Source organism: Chiloscyllium plagiosum, unplaced genomic scaffold (assembly GCF_037043375.1).
Source record: "Chiloscyllium plagiosum isolate Xiang-an unplaced genomic scaffold, Cpla_swu_hap1 HiC_scaffold_21, whole genome shotgun sequence".
NCBI classification, from domain to species: Eukaryota; Metazoa; Chordata; class Chondrichthyes; order Orectolobiformes; family Hemiscylliidae; genus Chiloscyllium; species Chiloscyllium plagiosum.
The window spans coordinates 20,091,711-20,112,574 of NW_028270159.1; the positions used below are offsets into that span (position 1 = coordinate 20,091,711).

At 38.5% G+C, this 20,864-nt stretch overlaps 1 protein-coding gene across 10 annotated transcripts in view; it reads left to right on the forward strand.

The window, feature by feature from the left end:
- Positions 1-20,864, forward strand: part of LOC122564877 (disabled homolog 2-interacting protein-like) — a 699,362-nt gene that overhangs the window by 664,413 nt on the left and 14,085 nt on the right. For 9 of the 10 annotated variants that reach the window (XM_043720268.2, XM_043720270.2, XM_043720278.2 and 6 more), the window contains one exon: positions 15,942-16,097. The exons of the other annotated variant lie outside the window; for it this stretch is intronic. In XM_043720268.2, the coding sequence (XP_043576203.2) occupies positions 15,942-16,097 (156 nt within the window). The remainder of the gene's footprint in view (positions 1-15,941; positions 16,098-20,864) is intronic. 10 annotated transcript variants of the gene reach the window in all.

Below are 20,864 nucleotides of genomic sequence, written 5' to 3' on the forward strand. Positions count from 1 at the left end.
AGTTTCACAACATCCAGCTGCAACATGACCTCCCAACTCCTATACTCTGACCAATAAAGGAAAGCATACCAAACACCACCTTCACTATCCTATCTACCTGCGACTCCACTTTCAAGGAACTATGAACCTGCACTCCAAGGGCTGTTTGTTCAGCAACACTCCCTAGGTCCTTACCATTCAAGTGTATAAGTCCTGCTAAGATTTGCTTTCCCAAAATGCATCACCTCACATTTATCTAAATTAAATGTCATCTGTCACTCCTTAGCCCAGTGACCGATCTGATCAAGATCCCATTGGAATCTGAGGTAACCTTCTTCGCTGTCCACTACACCTCCAATTTTGGTGTCATCTGCAAGCTTACTAACTATACCTGCTATGTTCACATCCAAGTCATTTCTATAAATGATGAAAAGCAGTGGACCCAGCACCGATCCTAGTGGCACTCTACTGGTCACAGGCCTCCTATCTGAAAAACAACCCTCCACCACCACCCTCTGTCTTCTATCTTCGAGCCAGTTCTGTATTCAAATGGCTAGTTCTCCCTGTATTCCATGAGATCTAACCTTGCTAACCAGTTTCCCATGGGGAACCTTGTCGAACGCCTTACTGAAGTCCATATAGATCACATCCACCATTCTGCCTCATCAAAATTGTTACCACTTTAAAGAAAACTCAATCAAGTTTGAGACATGATTTCCCACGCACAAAGCAATGTTGACTATCCCTATACCTAGTCCTTGCCTTTCCAAATATATGTACATTCTGTCTCTCAGGATTCCTTCCAACAACTTGCCACCCACTGACGTCAGGCTCACTGGTCTATAGTTCCCTGGCTTGTCCTTACCACCTTTCTTAAATAGACGTACCACATTAGCCAATCTCCAGTCTTCCGGCACCTGACCTGTGACTATCCATGATACAAATATCTCAGCAAGAGGCCCAGCAATTACTTTCCTAGCTTCCCACAGAGTTCTAGGGTACACCTGATCAGGTCCTGGGGATTTATCCACCTTTGTGTTTCAAGACATCCTCTGTAATATTTCAAGATGTCACCATCTATTTCCCTACATTCTATATCTTCCATGTCCTTTTCCACAGTAAACACTGATGCAAAATACTTGTTTAGTATCTCTCCCATCTCCTGCGGCTCCACACAAAGGCTGCCTTGGTGATCTTTGAAGGGCCCCACTCCCCCACCTTACTAGGTTAAATCCTTCCGAGCAGCTCTAGCAAATCTCCCTGCCAGTATATTAGTCCTTTCCAATTCAGGTGCAATCCAGCCTTCTTGTACAGGTCACTTCTACCCCAGAACAGATTCCAATGATCCAAAACTATGAATCCTTCTCCCATCCACCAGCTCCTCAGCCACACATTGATCTGCTCTACCCTCGTATTCCCACCCTCCCTAGCTCATAGCACCAGGAGTAATCCAGATATTAAACCCTCGAGGACCTCCTTTTTAAATTCCCGTCTAACTCTCATCCTACCTTCTTCCTATGTGATTAGTTCCAATGTGTACAAAAACCCCTGCTGGTCCCTCTCCCCTTTGAGAACATTCTGCACCCTCTCTGAGACATCCTTCATCCTGGCACCAGGGAAGCAACACACCATTCTGATATTTCACTGCTGGCTGCAGAAACATCTGTCTGTTCCTCTTACTGACTAGAGAGTCCCCTAACACAATCGATCGCTTGGAACTCAACATGCCCCTCATTACATTAGAGCCAGTCTTGATACCAGAAACTTGGCTGTTCATGCTACATTCCCCTGAGAATACATCACCCCCTACAATTTCCAAAATAGCATACTTGTTTGAAATGGGGATAGCCACAGAAGACTCCTGTACTACCTGCCTATCCCTCCTTCCTTTCCTGGAGTTAACCCCTCTATGTGACTGTATCTGTTGCTTTTCTCCCATCTTATAACTGCCATCCATCACATCCCCTGCTTTTGTAAATTCCTCATTGCCTCTAACTGTCGCTCCAGCTGATCCATTTGACCTGATGGGATTTGCAACCAATGACATTTATTGCAGATATAATCCTCGGTAACACGTAATCTCTCTCGAAACTCCCACATCTGACAAGAAGAGCGTATCAGTCTATTAAAGGCCATTTTTGCTCTTTCCCATCCACAGATTGAGAAAATAGTACCATCTTATTGCTGTACAAACACTGCTGCAGAGTAACTTAATACTTATGGGTTACTTTTAAAATTTAATAAAACATATAATTAAGAAAGAACTGACTCTATTCACTATTGTAGAGCAAGGCTACACTTGGAATATTGCACTTATGTGTTTCTGTGCTGTGACCTCTCCCAAATAATTTCCTCCAAAATTAGTTGTGAATTTCGCTGTTTGTTAAGTTTCCCTAGACACACTTCGATGTCCAGCAATACATGAATTGAAACAACAAAGGCAGTAACTGCGCAGATTCACTGCTGTGTCAGTTAACAGTGTAGATTTCTCTCGCTCTCCCTTCCACCCCACCCCTCGCCTTCACTGACTATGTGCTGCCTATTGTATGTCCTTCTCCCTTTTAAATGGAACAATCATGTGAAATTTTAATTTTCACAAGGATAGCCGTGATGAGTTCATATAAATTGATTTGGGACAGTTTCTCAAAAGAATATTGATACATATGAAGTATAAAGTAAGCTCTTATGCAATGGTGGTGTCCTTACCTCTGATCCAGGAGGCCCAGATTCAAGTCCCACATGTTCCAGAGGGGTGTCATAACATCTCTGAACAGATTTAATAAAATTACCTACAAAGTATAAAGCTCACAAAGACCAAAAATAATAATTTGCCATTGAATCCAATAAAATGGAAGCTATCCAATTATTAATGGAATTATTTTAATTCTAATGGTATAGTTCTTGATTTAATGGCTCTTGCAGAAGGTGATACAATCTCATTGAAGATTTTATGGGCTGAATAGAATATTGATCTGAACAGACAAACAAAAAGCAGTACATTTATGCACAAAGTATCCAAACAAATGCCCCTCAAATGTCTGCTATTGTAATAGTGATGACACAAATGATGATAACCATTAAACTTGTTAAGATATTAATCATCAAATTAGAGGCAGCCTGGCATCATCAAAGAATTTCTATCCAATAAGCTGCAAATGACAAGAGCATGCTGAGCCTAAGGTTGCCTCCTGTGATGCCAAACATCATCCAGAATCTAAGATTTGGTCAGAGACTCAATTATCAACTTTCCATAGTTCTGGTACAGAGGATGTGAGTTGTGGCAGCCAAAGGTCAAGCTCAGGGACTCATCAAATCATTGTTCTTGCTGCCCAAGGACATTTGGAGTCTGGTAATGGATTGCCTGCCAAGAACCTTTCTCAGGAAGCAGCAAGAGGAGACTTAAAAACTCTAGAAATATTTATGCAGACAATTGTTTAATTTAAGGGAAAAATATTTAATCTACATCCAGCTCATGCTTTTCAAGCAATCCTTCAGGGATTAGTACAAAAATATCATTTGATACTGCTAACAATATGTAAGTCTGATATTATTTACTTGTGTCACTGAAGTTAGTTTTCTAGGTTCATTAAAATATGTTTAAATGTTGAATACTAATTTAGCGAGTACAGCACAAAAGTAAGAATGAATTTGGCTTTAAATGTTAGTGTGAACTCAATTTGAATAGGGATCAGAAGTAGCAAGGGAATTAAGTCACCAGTCAAGTATTATACATTACCTAACAATAGCTACACTGTAGGTCAGACTATAAATCAAGAAATAATGGAGGCTTGGAAGAACAACATTGCAACAGTGTGAAATTTTAATTTTCACAAGGATAGCCATGATGAGTTCATATAAATTGGTTTGGGACAGTTTCTTAAAAGAATATTGATACATATGAAGTATAAAGTGAGCTGTTATGTAGTGGTGGTGTCCTTACCTCTGGGGCAGCACAGTGGCTCAGTGGTTAGCACTGCTGCCTCACAGCACCAGGGCCTGGGTTCGATTCCCACCTGTCTGTGTGGAGTTTGCACATTCTCTCCGTGTCTGCATGGGTTCCCTCCGGTTTCCTCCCACAATCCAAAGATGTGCAGGTCAGGTGAATTGGCTATGCTAAATTGCCCATAATGTTAGGTGCGTTAGTCAGGGGTAAATATAGGGTAGGGGAATGAGTCTGGGTGGGTTTCTCTTCGGAGGGGCGGTGTGGACTTGTTGGGCTGAAGGGCCTGTTTCCACACTGTAGAGAATCTAATCTAATCTAATCCAGGAGGCCCAGATACAAGTCCCACAAGTTCCAGAGGGGTATCATAACATCTCTGAACAGATTTACTAAAATTACCTACAAAGTATAAAGCTCACAAAGACCAAAAATAATAATTTGCCATTGAATCCTATAAAATGGAAGCTATCTAATTATTAATGGAATTATTTTAATGTAAATGAGATGCTGATAGACATTTAAAGGTGAGACCATAGTTATGTTTTAAAACTAATCTAATGAATGATAAAACTTGGGTAATTATTGGCTGTACAGGGTATAATGTTTAATTAGATGCAAAATAATAGGCTGGTGCTCAAATTTGATTAAGTGCGGTATCATTCATTCCACATAGGTGATATTAGCATAAAGTTATTAGATCTGAATTTTTCAAAAAGGTTTGAAAAAAATTCAAAAATAGGAAGACTCAGGTTTTTTTCTTATTAAAAAATCAATCTTGTCATTTCTAATTAAAGGAAACATGGTTGTGCTTTCTTATTAATTGTTGGGGCTCTCTTGTGGTGCAATGGTAATGTCACTAATCCTGGACCAGGAGACCCAAGTTCAAGACCCACCTGTTCCAGAGGTGTGCAATAACATCTCTAAGTAAGTTAATAAATAATTTATTTCCATCCAAGTCATAAGTAAGGGTATACCCAACTACCCCAGAATTGTTCATATGCAGAATGAATAATCCCCTTACAGTCAAGTGAGATTGTTTAGACTGAGTCAGTATGAAGAAGCTGGCTGACTGGATTCAGTATTTTATTGTTTCGCTACATATTTAGCATACTGTTAATTTTTTTCATTTTTGAACATTATAATCCGTACAATAAATGTTCTTAATTTTGTCACAGAAAATTTAATTCTCTTCAAAGCTTCACGTGAATACTGGAGGAGATGAGTGGTGCCTCAATAAGAATTAACTAGGTTGTTTGGGTTTCAAATCATAAATCAGTTGCTTTAGCTAGTATTGATATATTTGGCTCCACTTGTCTGCCAAAATTTATTTCTAAATATTCTAACCAGCTGAACATGGAGAGAAGCCACAATTATCAATTCTACAATTTGTATTCTACTTACAAATTGTAATTGAAGGGATGGCAAATGAAAAGGAATTAAGAGGTAATTTCTCTTGTCGAAAAACCAGCTGATAGCAACTTTTTCACTACTTTGTGAATGTATGATAATAAAATAGGAATGTAAACCCCAGTCAGCCTTCACTGCTGTCAATTACAGTAGGAATCTATTCCTTCTTAAATGTTGCAGTTAATATAAAGGGCTAAAATACAGTGGAGCACTTTTATTATAAATCCTTTACTCTGGATTAAATTATAATAAATAGTTTCCTTAATTTCATTAGCTTTTCATTACAATCAATAGAGGAGGGTAAATTTTGGTGTGATTAATCTAAGGAACTAATACTGTAATGGAACCTTTTACATTGTATTTAGGAATTATTCATGATCAAGCAAATGCCCTTACTTTGTAAAGGCTGCCTTATAAAAATAATTTGTTACCGTTGATGTGATCCAAGGCCTGAAAGTCAATGCTGCTTTATGCATATAACTTAGAAAACAATGAGATGGATATATAATGGAAGACTCTTCTCCATGGGCTGAATTTTCCCTTTGTGGTCACTGGGAGTTGGTATTGTTTCTAAACTTTCTCCATAAAGGGAACGTGCTCTTTGGAACATACATACATCTGACCCCCTAATAGGTATAGAGACATGTTCCCTATCAATTTAAGGACAGCAAGATGGAGGCTTGATCAGAGGTCTTCCAGAATGAAAAGAGCAACAGGCTGCAGTAGAAGGGATGTGAAAGAACTCTCTCATTAATTTTTCAACTCTCTAAATAAAAAAGGTTAGGGGTGGCAGGCAGAGGAGGGATCTCTCTAAAGGGTGGCTTTGGCTGTACTCACACCCAGGCAGGTAGAATGTGTACTCCCTAGAGGCTGATAGGGTAACCTCAAGTCAGCCTACAGTAACTACCGTTATCAATGAGCTTAATCCATCATCGCCTCAAGGATGAGCAGACCTGCCAGCCTTAAAACTGTCTTGGCAAAATGTGCTTGTGCAGGAGCAGCATCAAGAATCAGCAATAAGTAAATTGCTGGTGCTCAGTTTGGGTTCTATCAGCTCCAGTCAGTTCCTGACTTCATTACAGCCATGATCCAAAAACAGACCAAAACATTCAACTCCAGAGGTGATAGTATTAAGGAGCCCTAACAAAACTGGGTTATGAGAATTTGCACGGATTGATATCACATCTAGAATAGAGGAAAATATTGTGGTCGTTGGAAGTCAATCATTTCAGTCTCTGGACATCTCTGCAAGGAGTTCCTCAGCATATTGTCCTAGGCTGCTTCATCAATGACCTTCTCACCATAATAGGGCAGAGGTTGAGTAGACATCCAGGCTTAGGCTAACAGATGACAAATAACAATTGTGCATACAAGTGCCAGGCAATGACCATCACCCACAAGAGTAAACCTTTACATTCAAAAGGGTGAAAGTGCTGGTGTTGGACTGGGTAGGACAAAGTCAGAAGTCACACCACACTAGGTTATAGTCCAACAGGTTTATTGGAAATCACAAGCTTTCGGAGAGCTACTCCTTCACCAGGTGAAGTGGACTTGACCTGACAAAGGAGCAGCACTCTGAAAAGCTTGTGATTTCAAATAAACCTGTTGGACTATGACCTCGTGTCACGTGACTTCTGAGTTTTTACATACAATGGTATTACCATAATTGAATACCCCTCAATCAACATCTGGGGGGGTTACCATGTAACCATTGACCAAAAACCTGGATCAGTTGTACAAATACTGTGACTATAAAAGCAGTTCAGAGGCTAGGAAACCTGCAGCAATAAACTTTACTCCTGACTCCCTAAAGTCCCTTGAGAGTTTATAAGCCACAGATCAGGAATGTGGTGGAATACTGTCCGCTTGCCTTGATGAGTCTAGCTCTGATAACATTAAAGAAGTTCAAAACCATTGAAACCAAAGCAGCCACATGACTGGCATCCAATTCACCACCTGAAACATTCACTCTCTCAACCACTGATGTGCAGTGGCTGCAAGTGTGTACCATATACCAGAATTACTGCAACAACTCTGGAAAACTTCAACAGGAGCTTCCAAATCTGTCACCTTTAGAGAAGACAAAAGCAGTCAATGTGTGGGATACTGCCACAGACTATCCTGACTTGAATAACAATGTATTTCCTTACACTATCGCTTGCTCAAAATCCTGAAACTCCCTTCTTAATAACATTGTGCACGTACCTGCCCCACATTGGTGGCAGTGATTCACAAGGCAGGCTGCCATCAACTTCAAGGGAATTAGACATTGGAAATAAATACAGCATAGCTAATATGCAGATCCTGTGAACAAATAATAAAATCTGGCACACTGACCAGTGCTGTTAACTTCAGGTCTCATCTGCCTCCATTCTCAACATTGCTGAGACATGAAACTTTATCCCCACAGCAAAGACTAAAATAGCATTTGACTTAAGTAACACAGAAGGGATCAACTTTATTTTCTAAAAATTTTCCTAACTATTGAAGCAGTATCTAAACACATTTTAAATTTATTTTAAATGACAAGTCTCAGCAAATTATCAAACATGCTACAAGTACTCAGTAGGCCAGTTCAGATTTTGAAGGGAAAAAAGGCAGACTATGATATACCAGATGTTAGGTAGGCATTCTGAAATATCATATTCTATCATTTCTGCTCACTAATGCTGACTGACATGCTGTGTATGTCAGGGATTTTATTTTGGAAGATGAATTCCTTGAGTGTTTTAGTTATTTTTTTTAAAAGATCAGTGTGCTGAGGTACCAATCAGGGAGCAGACTATCCTAAAATTAGAATTTTACAATGAAAAGTGGTTAATTAATAACATTATATGAGGTATATTTGGGAATTGTGACCATAACATGACAACATTTTTAATTGGACTGTTACACTTTGCATCCTAATCCAAAACTAGGGTCTTAAATCTAAACTAAGCAAACTGTGAAGGTTAACTATAATATTGAGTAATCTCATTAAAAAGGCATGACCATGAATCGACAATGATTAATATTAAAAGGAATTAATAAAAGCATTGCAACAGTTGCATTTCTGCAGCAGAAAGTTGTATTCAAACATGCAACAGGAAATGTGATCCAAACATGGCTAACAAAAATAAATTAAGGATAATGCTAGATCCAAAGAGGAGTCACGTAAATTTGCTTGAAAATGTGGCAAGCTTGAGGACAGGGACCGATTTAGAGATCGGCAAATTTGCGAAAAACATTATGTAAAAAGAAAAAGATTAGTGAAGACCAAGTAGGTAGCTCAGTAGGTATAATTGTTAATGAAGATTCAGGAAATGGCAGAGCAATTGAGCAACTACTTTAGTTCTGTCTTTAAGGAAGAAGACACAGGTAACTTCACAGAAATGCTAGGGAAATGAAGAGTCTAGTGAGAAGAAGAATTGAAAAAAATTAATATTAGCAAAACAAAAACAAAAGACTAAAGAAATTAATGGGACTGAAAGCTGGTAAATCCCTGGAACATGATAATTCACATCCCTCTGTATTAAAGGAGGTGGCCATAGAAATATTTGATGTATTGATTGTCATCTTACAAAATTCTGTAAATTCGGGAACAGCCCTAGCAGATAGAAGGGTGGCAAATGTAACCCCACTATTTTAAGAAATAAGTGAGAGAGAACAGGGATTTACAGACTAGTCAGTCTAATATCAGAAGTGGGGAAAATGTTAGAATCAAATGTAAAGGATGTGATAACTGGGCACTCGAACATACCAATGAAATTAGACAACGTCAGGTGAACTAATGAAAGGAAAATCATGATTGATAAACCTACTAGAGCTTGTTAAGGACTTGTGTATTCGAATAAGTAAGAGAGTACCAGCAGAGGTTAAGTATCTAGATTTTCAGAAAACTTTCATTAAGTCTCACATAAGAGGGTATTCTGCTAAGTTAAAGAATATGATTGAGAATAATATACTGGTATGAATTAAGAATTGGTTAGCACACAGAAACCGTAGTAAAAAGTGAGCCTTTTCAAGAAGGTAGTGACTAGTAAGATGTTGCAAGGATCTGTGCTTTGTTGCTATTTATTGTGAATATCTGAAACAAGTTAGATGAGTAAATCAATTGCAATATTTCCAAGTTTGCTGACGACACAAAACCAGGTTGGATTGTTAGTGGTGAAGAGGAGGTGAAAGGGCTTGTGGCAATTTACACAAGTTGAGTGAGAAGGCAAATGCATGGCAGAGATGTTATCCACTTTAGTTCTCGAAACAGAGTGGCAACATATTATTAAAATGGTGATAGGTTGCAAAATACAAAGAGACTTGGATATACCTGGGTCCTTGTACACGAGTAACTGAAAACAAGCTTGAAGGTGGAGCTAGCAGTTCAGAAAGCACAAAATGTGTTGGTCTTCAGTACATAAAAAAAATATGAACATAGGAGCAAAGATGTTTTATTGCAGTTGTACAGGAGGTTGGTAAAACTTCACTGGACCATCGTGTACAATTACCACCTCTTTGCCCAGAAAAAAGGATAACCCTGCTGTGGAGGGAGAACAGAATAATTTTACCGGACTAGTTCCTGGAATGGCAGTATTGGGATGTTAGGAAAATTTAGGTCTGTATTCACTGGAGTTAAAAAAAAAAACTGTGACAGCATCTCTTTGAAATGTTTTACATTTTGACATGCTGGCTGACTGAATACAGGCACGATGTTTCCCTGGTTGGGCTGTTGAAGAACATGTGGTCATGATCTCAGGATATGAGATAAGCCATTTTGAACTGAGATGATGGGAAATTTCTTCAGAGAATCATTTACGTTTGGAATTCTCTGTAACATAAAGCTAAGAAGGCCAAATTGCTGAAAATGTTTAGGGAAGGAATAATCAAATTTCTAGACACTAAAGACTTCAGGGATTTTGGAAGAAAGTGGCATTGAGCTATGAGGTCAGCAATAACTATAATGAATACAGGAGCAGTTTCAATGGAATGAATGGCCTATTCCTGCTCTTGTTTTCTATGTTCTGTTCAGATTTCATGCATTTGCCCTTTACGTTTTACTTTCTAGACAATCTTCCCTTCTGAACAAGCTGTTTCCATATTTCAGACCCTTGTATAATAAATGTTTATACTAAAATGAACTATTTATACACAAAGGCGGACCAGTTCATATTTATATACAAACTGCTAATGTGATTTAAAAAAAACTGATCAAACTGTTCATCAATAGGTCATTGGAACTTGATGGATTAGATGTTTTCACTCATTTTCCAGCTTTTGATTGTAGCCCAGTAGTTGTTGATAATGGTACTATTTTACTGCCAAAAATTGCTTACTCAGATGTTTCAACTATAAGACGATCAAACCGGTTGATCTGCAAACAGTTCATAAATGTGAAATTTGGAGATTTTTGACCAAAAAAACATAAATCAGATATATCAATGTTTTAAATATTTTAATGAATTAAAATGTGTAACTGATGTGTTTAGCAATTATTTTGTATTTAAACATATTTCAGCTAAAAACCGTAGTGTACAGGAATAATTGTTTCATGTTTTTTTTAAATTGTACCATGCAATAGAGTTGTGAATTACCAGCTATTGACGAAAATTCTGTTACAATCTTCTCCCGGAACAAAAACAACAGTAGCCGGAATCTTAATTTTAATTTATCCTTTACGATACATTGAAAATCTTACTTTTTAATCAACAAACCTGTCAACATGTTTATTAATCAAAATTTTCTAACAGTTGTTGAAATGAAAAGAAGGTCTCTAAGAAATTGTGTTTTTCAGAAGGAGCTACAATTAAGTCAATTTTGTCTTTCTTAATGCATACCAGCAGTATTCAATAAACCGAACTCCATACTTTTCACCTTAAATTATCAAAGTAAATTCAATCTAGGTTTGTTGCTCATCTATGTATCTGTTGGAACAGTACTGCATTATGTCCAATCCTCCTCATTTGGCCATTTGAACAGACTTGTATTACATTACTCATTCCTTAAGGAGCTGATTAATTCATGATATGAAGGGACAGTTATTTAAACAATGAAAATCTTCCATATTTTCTAGTTTTACATCAAAATTGTCATAATAAAAATGAGCAACTTCTTTAGAAGAATATAATTAATTTTGTTCTGTAAGCATGTTGCATGATATTATTTGTAATATTAGTACTGTTTGAATGGAATACAACTTTCTTCCCATGGAATGGCATCAAGGAGCAGTACACACTAAACTCTGAAGTCAGGAGAAACATGCATTACTGATTGGAGAAAATGGCTAAAATATTTCATGGTTTACACAAATTCAAACTAATGCAAATGAGAGAAATCTGAAATAAACACAAAAAATGTTGCAAAACCTCAGCAGATCTGTCCTCATGAAAGGTTGGCAATCTGTAATATGAACTTTTCCTGTATTAATTTTCTTAAAAAAAGTTTCACTCTTTACAGGCACTGTCCAACTTGCTGAGAATTTTCAGCATTTTAATTCTTACTGTAATTCTTAGTGTAATTTATTATTTATTTGCTTCTGTTTGGAATTTGTGGATTCATTCATCGTAAACACTCTGGGAAAACAAGGATGAATGAATACAATGATGTCATAAATGACCTCCCACTAATGTCATGAAGTGTAATGGATGTGATTGAAAATGGTGCTTGCATTACATTTTTTTGGGGGGTGTCATTTATACATCACATCCAGTTCTATCGAAATTGTTGATTAATGTGGCTTTCAAATTACTTTGCTGCCATTGACAATGTAATACTTTCTGCATGAATAAGTGCATTAGTATATTTTAGTACTACATACTGAAGCCCACTTAAAGATCAACTCTTGTTCACAATCCTTTATTTATCAATTCAAGTGTGCAACTGCTCCTATCCTTTGCAATACAAAGTAGAATGTAGAAACACTTTCCATACTATCAAACTTCATTTAAACGTAGTTAAAGTTTACTGGTCTTCCTTTATAAATTGCAGTGTAGTTATGACAGCCAAGTCAATGTCTAATTCATGGCATTGTATCCCTGCAAGCAGGTTTTTAGTTCTTCACATTTCTTAGCTGTTTTAGTTTGGTTAAGTTGCCAAAACTTCATTTTCTCCTGTTTTCCTCCTGTGAACTTAATATTGTGTTTGGACTTGGTGGGATTTTTTGCTCACCTTCTTTCCTATTTACCTGAGACAAGAAGCTCGAACCTCTGTTTAGTCCACTCGAAGTCCCTCAAAAGACGGACGCCATCTGAAGCAGGTCACAACAGTGAAAATTTGACAATGGGCAGAAGTGTTGAAGTTTCAAATCTAACATAACTCAAAAGAATCAATGGATGGAATTTTCCTGGTACTTTAATGATATGGGCAGTGGCAAGTCAGTTGGGAAAACTTGGAGAGATCAAGAAAATGAGACTGAGCTTTTATTTCTCAACAATGTCAATTTTGCACCCAAGGTTTGATCTGCATAACCACAATCTTGCTCATGATGAGAGACCCAATTGCATGTATTAACATCTCAATAATACCTATTCTCACCTCAGATGCAACATGTGAGTGAAGATACAATTCCCAACTTCTATACTGATGGCTCTGGTTTGCTGTGTGCTGTTCTGGGCCTTTATCACCACCTCCAGGCTCTGTGGATAGTGACCGCCTGATATTCCCTAAGGGAGATTGGCATCAGACACCCACCAGCCTTACCACATCATCACAACATATATATGACTCACTTGGAAGACCGCTATCCACTTCAAAGCTGAATTTTGGAGCTCACCAATATGTTTCATTGTAATGTTACTGTCAGACTGCTTGGCAAACAAGGTCACGCTCCCATCTTATGGATCAGAGCATGATACACCTCAGGTCTCTTTGCCTGTGCTCTTAGAGCTCTCTCAATTCGTGCCTATTTGTGGATACTCTTGCCTTTTCACCTTGCCAGACTTCACCATCTTGTTCAGAACTTACATGCTTATAGTACTTCAGTCTTGTATGTCCTTTAGTGCAACCATAAAGCCAGACTATCGTGGCTACTGACAGTAATCAGTTAAAGGAGTGAACATATTGCTGTATGGCACCATGCAACATCAATGTCACATCTGGAGTAGTTGCCAGTAGTTTTTATGGCAAACACACACCACATGCTTCAAACAAATAGCCATGTCTCAAAATATAAAGGGATGCAGTCCTCCGTGAAGCAGGGTGTATCCTAACACCAGCAGTAATACATAGAGTCTGATCTCGGTCCAGGAGCTTGGATACAGGCAATCATCCTCTGGGGCAGTCAGGGTCAGAGATTCCATATCACTATGGTCTGGTAAGTAGGCCATCAGTCCAACCCTCCTCTCTGTCACTCTTCTAGCTGGTGGGGACTGCTCTTTATGACCCAAAATGAGGAAAATTGCTCAACCTTTGCATCCAGGCTGGAACAACCTTCTGTAATTGAGCTGCAGTAAGCAGACAACACCTGCATGTGTGCTCAGAGGCCAAGCTAGAAACCATCATCACACATTAACTGAAGAAAATGGGCTTCAGACTAAACATCCAGAAAACAAAGGTTCTCTAGCAGCCCACTCCTGCAACACAATGACTCAATCATCAAAATCCACAACAAGTCCTTGAACAAAGTAGATAATTTCCCATACATCAGGAGCCTCCTCCCAGTGTGAGCCGAGAATGTGGTACTGGAAAAGCACAGCAGCCAGGCAGCATCCAAGGAGGAGAATCGATGTTATGAGCATAAGCACTTCATCAGGAATGCATTTTTGATGAAGGGTTTATGCCCGAAACGTCGATTCTCCTGCTCCTTGGATGCTGCCTGACCTGCTGTGCTTTTCCACCACCACAATCTCTACTCTGATCTCCAGCATCTGCAGTCCTCACTTTCTCCTCCCAGTGTGAGCAAACATGAGAGTTGATGGTGGATTTCATAGTCAACATACCAGTATAAATTTCAGATGCTCAATGGACAGTGTTTAACGTCAAACCCAACACCAAGCTCATGATCTACAAAGCATTTATGGATTCCCCCCCCCCTCAATGTATCAAGAATATAACCATGTACAATAGACACCTTAAATCCCTGGCAAGTTATAACCAGCACTGCAAAGTCACTGACAATATAGGCATATCAACATAAGCATCCTCTCCCAGGCCAATATGCCCAAAATTGACACATGCATCCCACACAGCTAGCTGCAGTAGGCGGGCCACACTGTCTGTATGCTCAACACAACACTCCCTAAAAATGTTCTCAACTCTAAGCTCTATAATGATCAGTGATCGCTAGGAGGGCAGAGGAAATGCTACAAGAACACCCTGAAAGCCTCCCTAAATAAACCCAATATCCCCACTGATTTGTGGGAATCAGTTACCCTAGAATGCACAAACTGGAGAAGCATCTGTGATGGCATCAAACACTTTGAGTGTCACCAAGTGGAGCACGTGGAGGTCACAGGCAAGGAGCAGAAAGAGCTTGCAGAATCCAGACTGTCTGACCCATTCGACCCCTCAAACACCACCTGCCCCATTTGCGGCAGAGTCTACAGTTCCAGGATTGGACTATTCAGCTATTGTCCACATACAAAATGTTACTTTTTAAACTGGTTACACGATCCATACTTTTGAATTCCAAGAAAGAGGAATTCGGGATCTTAATGTCTTATTGCTAGAGTATACCAAGTAGTGCAGAAGGACAGTGTCGTGATGATTATAGATAGTTGATTGTTCTTCAACCAAAACGTTTAGTGGCCAAGAGTTTATCAGCAAGAGAAGGGGCAAAAGCACATTTTTATCGCAATTGTAATTAAAACATTATTGAATAGATACACGAAATTGATTTCACACTCACAGTCAAAGGAAAATGAATAGAATGTTCAATAAGTTAAAATAGATTCTTTGTCTTGTTCATTCATGGATGTGGACATCACTGACTGGGCAAGCATTTATTGCCAGTTGCCATTAAGCCGGTGGTGAGCTGTCTTCTCGAACCACTGCAGTCCAGATATTGTAGGTAGACCCACAATGCCTTGAGGGAGGGAGTTCCAGGATTTTGAGTGAGCAACACTGAAGGAATAGTAATATTTTTCCCATGTATCTGCTGCCCCTGTCCTAGATGGTGGTGGTCATGGATGTATAAGGTGCTGCATATGGAGCCTTAGTGAATTTCTGCAGTGCATCTTGTAGATGGTGCACACTGCTGTTATTGGGTGTCAGTGGTGGTAGGAGTGGATTTTTGTGGATATGGTGACAATCAAGCAAGCCTGATTTGTCTTTGATAGTTTCAAATGTCTTGGGGGTTGTTCATGCAGGATTCCTACCCCTGACCTCCTGTAGTCACAGCACACTTATAGCTGTGACTCCTCCTCGAGACATTGGTTCATTCTGTTCCAGTAAATCCTTTTACCTTATAGAAATATTGCATGTGTACTAGCTGAACCAGTAACACAGCTGCAGAGTATTTCATTATTATAAATCTAATCTTTTTAAGAAGCTAGATAAAAACTTCTTTTCCTGTAAATCAAGAATTGGTCTTAAAGTGGCTCCATTTGAACGTACTAAACATTGAAAGGTCTGCATTGCTTCACTTCCTCTGCTTGATCTTTTTGTGTCATATTCAGATTCAAAGCTGAGCTTTATCATGCTTTTTTAGGCCCCCTCACCTGCAAATGCCTTGTCCTCAGTGGACCGTACTGCAGCATGGCTGATGAATATGAATATGCAATTCATAGATGACGAAACAGTGGACCCAGGCTCTAAGCGCAGGGATGATGTCAGACCTAAAGAGGAATTTAGCCAGATAGAGAAGGTAATGTCAGTTACCAGACAGCATTAAAAAGGTGCTGTTTTTCTGTTGCACAACCTGTCTGCTTTTTCTCTTGCACATTAACTCGCATGTATATGATAATTTCAGATATTTTAATTTGACTTTCAAAACTTCCAGTTCACAGAAGGATAGTTTGATCATTTTAAGTGATGAAATAATAGTGTCATATTATAAAAATAAAAAAAAAAGAATGAGATGCTAAAAGCAGTTTATTTCAAATTGGCTGTTTAAAATTCTAATCTGTTTAGTGACATTATACATGGTTTTGCTCATCTATTTTGCAAGTTATGGTGACTGGGGAATTAGATTATAACATGAAATTATATATTTTTGCTACCATGTAATAAAGAAAGACTGTCATTTCTGCCAGCTTAAAGGGCATGTTAAGCTTTCATTAGAACCATGAGATTGCACTCAGGAATTTTGATCTTCAGTACCAGTTGGAAAATAGAAACAAATCATGCGTCCCCCTCTATTTTAGCCAATCTGCAGACTGAAATCAGGCAGCTGAATTGCCATTAGTACATCTGTTCCATTGAGCAGGAGTCTCCTTTTGTGGTTTTAGGCTGATCCCTACAGTGACTTTACCGAAGCTATGGAAAAACAAAAGGAGACATCTTTACATTGGGCGGCACGATGGCTCAGTGGTTAGCACTGCTGCCTCACAGCACCAAGGTCCTAGGTTCGATTCCAGCCTCAGACGACTGTCTGTGTGGAGTTTGCACATTCTCCTCGTGACTGCGTGGGTTTCTTCCGGGTGCTCTGGTTTCCTCCCACAGTCCAAAGATGTGCAGGTTAGGTTAATTGGCCATGCTAAATTGCCCGTAGTGTTAGGTACATTAGTCAGGGGTAAATGTAGGGGAAGGAGTCTGGTGTCGATTTCTTGGGCCAAAGGGCCTGTTTCCACACTGTAGGGAATCTAATAAATCTCAGAACAATTTTGGAGACCCTGGAACAAATGAACATTTTAACTATTTCCACTACTTCCACAGGAAAAAGAGTAGTTCTGTTAAATCCCTCCAGTCTCCTCCATGATTTGATTACATCATGCTGATGGCTGATTTATACTTTAAAACCATAGAAAGCCAAGTAAATAGAGCTGAAGTAGCTGCGTACCCACAATAAATTTAATTGGTCATAGTTTCACATATTCACTTGGTCCCTCTTTATTCCCCTTCTTGAAGCAAAAACTTTCTGCTTCCATCTGTGTAATTATATGTTCCTTCCTAACTTACTGGGCATCTTGATGGATTAGTCACTATTCCTTCGCCCAAGTCATCAACATACTTTTAAAAGGCGAGACCCCTAAACAAATCCTTTAGTAAACACCATTTATTACATTCTACCAGAGGAAACACTGTTTATTCTATTCTCTCTCTTCCTCCCAACTAATTACTAACTCTGATCAAAAGGTTGCTGCCAATTTCATGACCTTTCGGAACTGAAACTAAGAAACACTTCTTCACCTGAAGAGCATTAGAAGTTCAAAAGATTTGTTTGCAAATAACAGTTGATGTTTGATCTTTGATCATTTTAGATTTGAGATAGATTTTTATTAACCATTGGTATTAAGGAATATGGGCAAAAGCAGATACATAAAATTAGATCAGATTTTCCATGATTTCAGTAAATGACAGAACATGCTTCAAACAGCTAAATAGTACATCCTTGCTTTTTTTTCCCTCTGATTGTTTTTGAAAATAATTTATTTTATCAAACCTTATCGATAGCCTTGTGGAATAGAATAGAGGTACTTCCATAGGCTCTTCCCTAGCCAACACATTACTGACCACCTCAAAATTAAATGCAGCTAGCTCAAATTGGACATAAGCTGTCTCCAATGATTAAGACATTCCAATGGCTTTCTGTATAAATGAATCTAAACTGACAGGTCTGCAGTTATCAAGTTCCCCACACCCCCTCCCCCCTCCCCAATTTTTAAATAATGGAATGAGATTTGTAATTTGGCAATCTAAACAACACTTTCCTAGAAACTAGAGAGCATTATAAAATTATAAAGATCTCAAGAAATAGGAACAGGAATAGGCCAATCAGCTCAACAAGCCTCTGCAGCCATTCAATAAGATTACAGCAGTCCTGATTTCCATTCTTCTGCCCGTCCTCCATAAAACTGCTGGCTCCCTCAATGATCAAAATCCTGGACTATATTCAAATGAACAACCTTCAATGCTCACTGAGGGAAAGATTCCATAGACTACCTTAGAGAAGAAATTCCTTTTACTCTCCACTGTGAATGCGGGAGTATTCATAGTTAAACTGTGTCCACTCGTCGTAGATTCCACGACAAAGGGAAACATTCTCTTAGTATCAACCTCATCAAGCTCCCCACTCCCTAGTATCCATGTTTCAATAAGATTCTCATTCTTCTAAACTCAAATGAGTACAGATCCAAGCTTTTTGTGTAAGGGAACCATTTCATCTCAGAAATCAACCTGTTGAACGTCTCTGAATTGTTTTCAATGCAAGTAAAGCCATTATTAAATATCCCTCATTCATGCCTTTTGCACTTGCAATAGAACTTCACAGCCTTTACATACTATCTTTCTTGCAATAGATGTCACCGTTCAATTTGCATTCCTTAATCCTCAATGCATCTGCGTGCTAACATTGTAACATATGTAGAAGTATATACCTATCATTTTGTGCTGCAGCATTTTGTAGGCTCCCTCCATTTACATAATATTCTGTTTCTCATTTCTTCCTGCCAAACAGCCTGACACTTTTCCATATTATGTTTGATCTGCCAAATTTTTGCAAGCTCACTTAACCTATCTTTGGATCATTAACAAATTTGTCTACAAAGCAGTTAGTCCCTTCATCCAAGTCATAAATATAGACCATAATTAGTTGAGGTGCCAGCAATGATCCCTGTGGCTCTCTGCTAGTTACAATTTGCCAATCTGAAATGACCCATTTATTCCAACTGTTTCCTGTTGATTGGGCAACACTTACTCCGCTCTAATACATCACCCTAATATCACAAATCTTGTGTAGTAGCCTTTTATATGACACCTTATTGAATGTCTTTTGGATCTCCAAATCCATTACATCATATTTCCCGCTTATCCACATTTATTACATATTCAAAAGAACAGATCTGTCAAACTTGATTTTCCTTTCAGAAAACTGTATTCACTCTGCCTGATTGTATTTTTATGTTCTATCTCCTTAATAATAGTTTCCCAGTGTTTTTCAATGATATCAGACTAACTGACCTAAAGATTCTGTGTTCTATATCCCTCCTTTCTTGGCTAAAGTTACTATATATACAGTTTTGTAATCCACTGGCATCTACCCAGAATCTGGGGAACTTCAAAAGGTTGTAACCAATATATTCGTTATCTCTGACTTATATATATTTTTTGTTTAACCTATTTTTCTAATCAACCTGTTCAGACATGTCATTACACATCTCTAGAATAGATTGGACCTGTACCTCAGCCTCCTGGTCCAAGGGGAGGGACATTGCTACTGCATGACAAGTGGGTCCCTGGGTCTGCTTTATAAACTGCTCAGGTGAAAGAGTTTGGGCTAGGCAGGCCATCAGAATAAGCTCCATGAGGAGATGAATTAGTGATTTCCCATTGGCCTTGTGTAAGTTATTACCTTTAACTATATTAAGTTTCACTTTTCCTTATGTTTGTGTAAGCCTCTCTTTTAGTTTAATACTGTATATTTATTGGTTAAAATTTCCTAACTACACAATTAAAGGCTTTACAGTTTAGGGCTGCTTACTAGTTTTGCTTTCTATAGAATACTTGAATATTTCCCACTGTTTGTCCAGATGTTAAACAAAACACACAGTTGTAACTTTTCAATCCAGTTGAACTGGTGACTGGTACTGTAAAACATCAATTCCTGATCCCCTTGATTTTTTTAAAACCTTGATGACACTCACCTTCTCAAACCTATTTGCAAACGTTCCCTTACTGTCAGATTGATAATTAATTGTGGTTCATTGCTCATCACTAAAATGTGATTCACTGTGAGGAGTCTGAATTAACAACTGAAAACTTAAGTAACATGCTTGTAAGTAAGCAACTTTGCTAAACAATTTTATTTTGGTAGAGACTGTGGTTATGGCACCACTTATAATGGTAGCTACTTCCTACAGAGTTGAATACTGCTGCTTAGTTTAAAAAATCCATTTAAACCTATCATTTCAAACGCTTGCATCACTACATATTCTTAAAATGGCAGACTGCTGAACTAAAAGCTTTATCTTTTACCTGCTTCTTATCTGAACATCGCCCATTACTGATGTACAGTCTGTTTTGCCTAGAAGGGCGAATGATGCATTTTGTATTCATTACAAACATTGAGAAGCCAACAGTACAGTCATTAATCATGTTTCATACTGTGAGCTGAGGGAATGAAGTAATCCCCAAAAGCAAGAGGAAATGAAATAATTTACTTTGGATGGACTTGAAGTTGGCTCTACAGTGAAGTAACAGGTATAAAGCGATTCTAGATTAGCAGCTTTTAAGTTTACCTACCAAAATTCACTGATCTATGCACCATGGTTTGCACTATACGGTAGTCTTCCAAAATCACAACCCTTCAAGAAGCAGAATTTCTTATTTAGAAATAAAGAACAAAGAACAGGACAACACAGGAACAGGCCCTTCAGCCCAAGACTGCACTAACATATGATGCCTTTCTACACTAAAAACCTTTCGCCTCCACGCAGTTTGTATCCTTCTTTTTCCTGCCTATTCGTGTATTGGT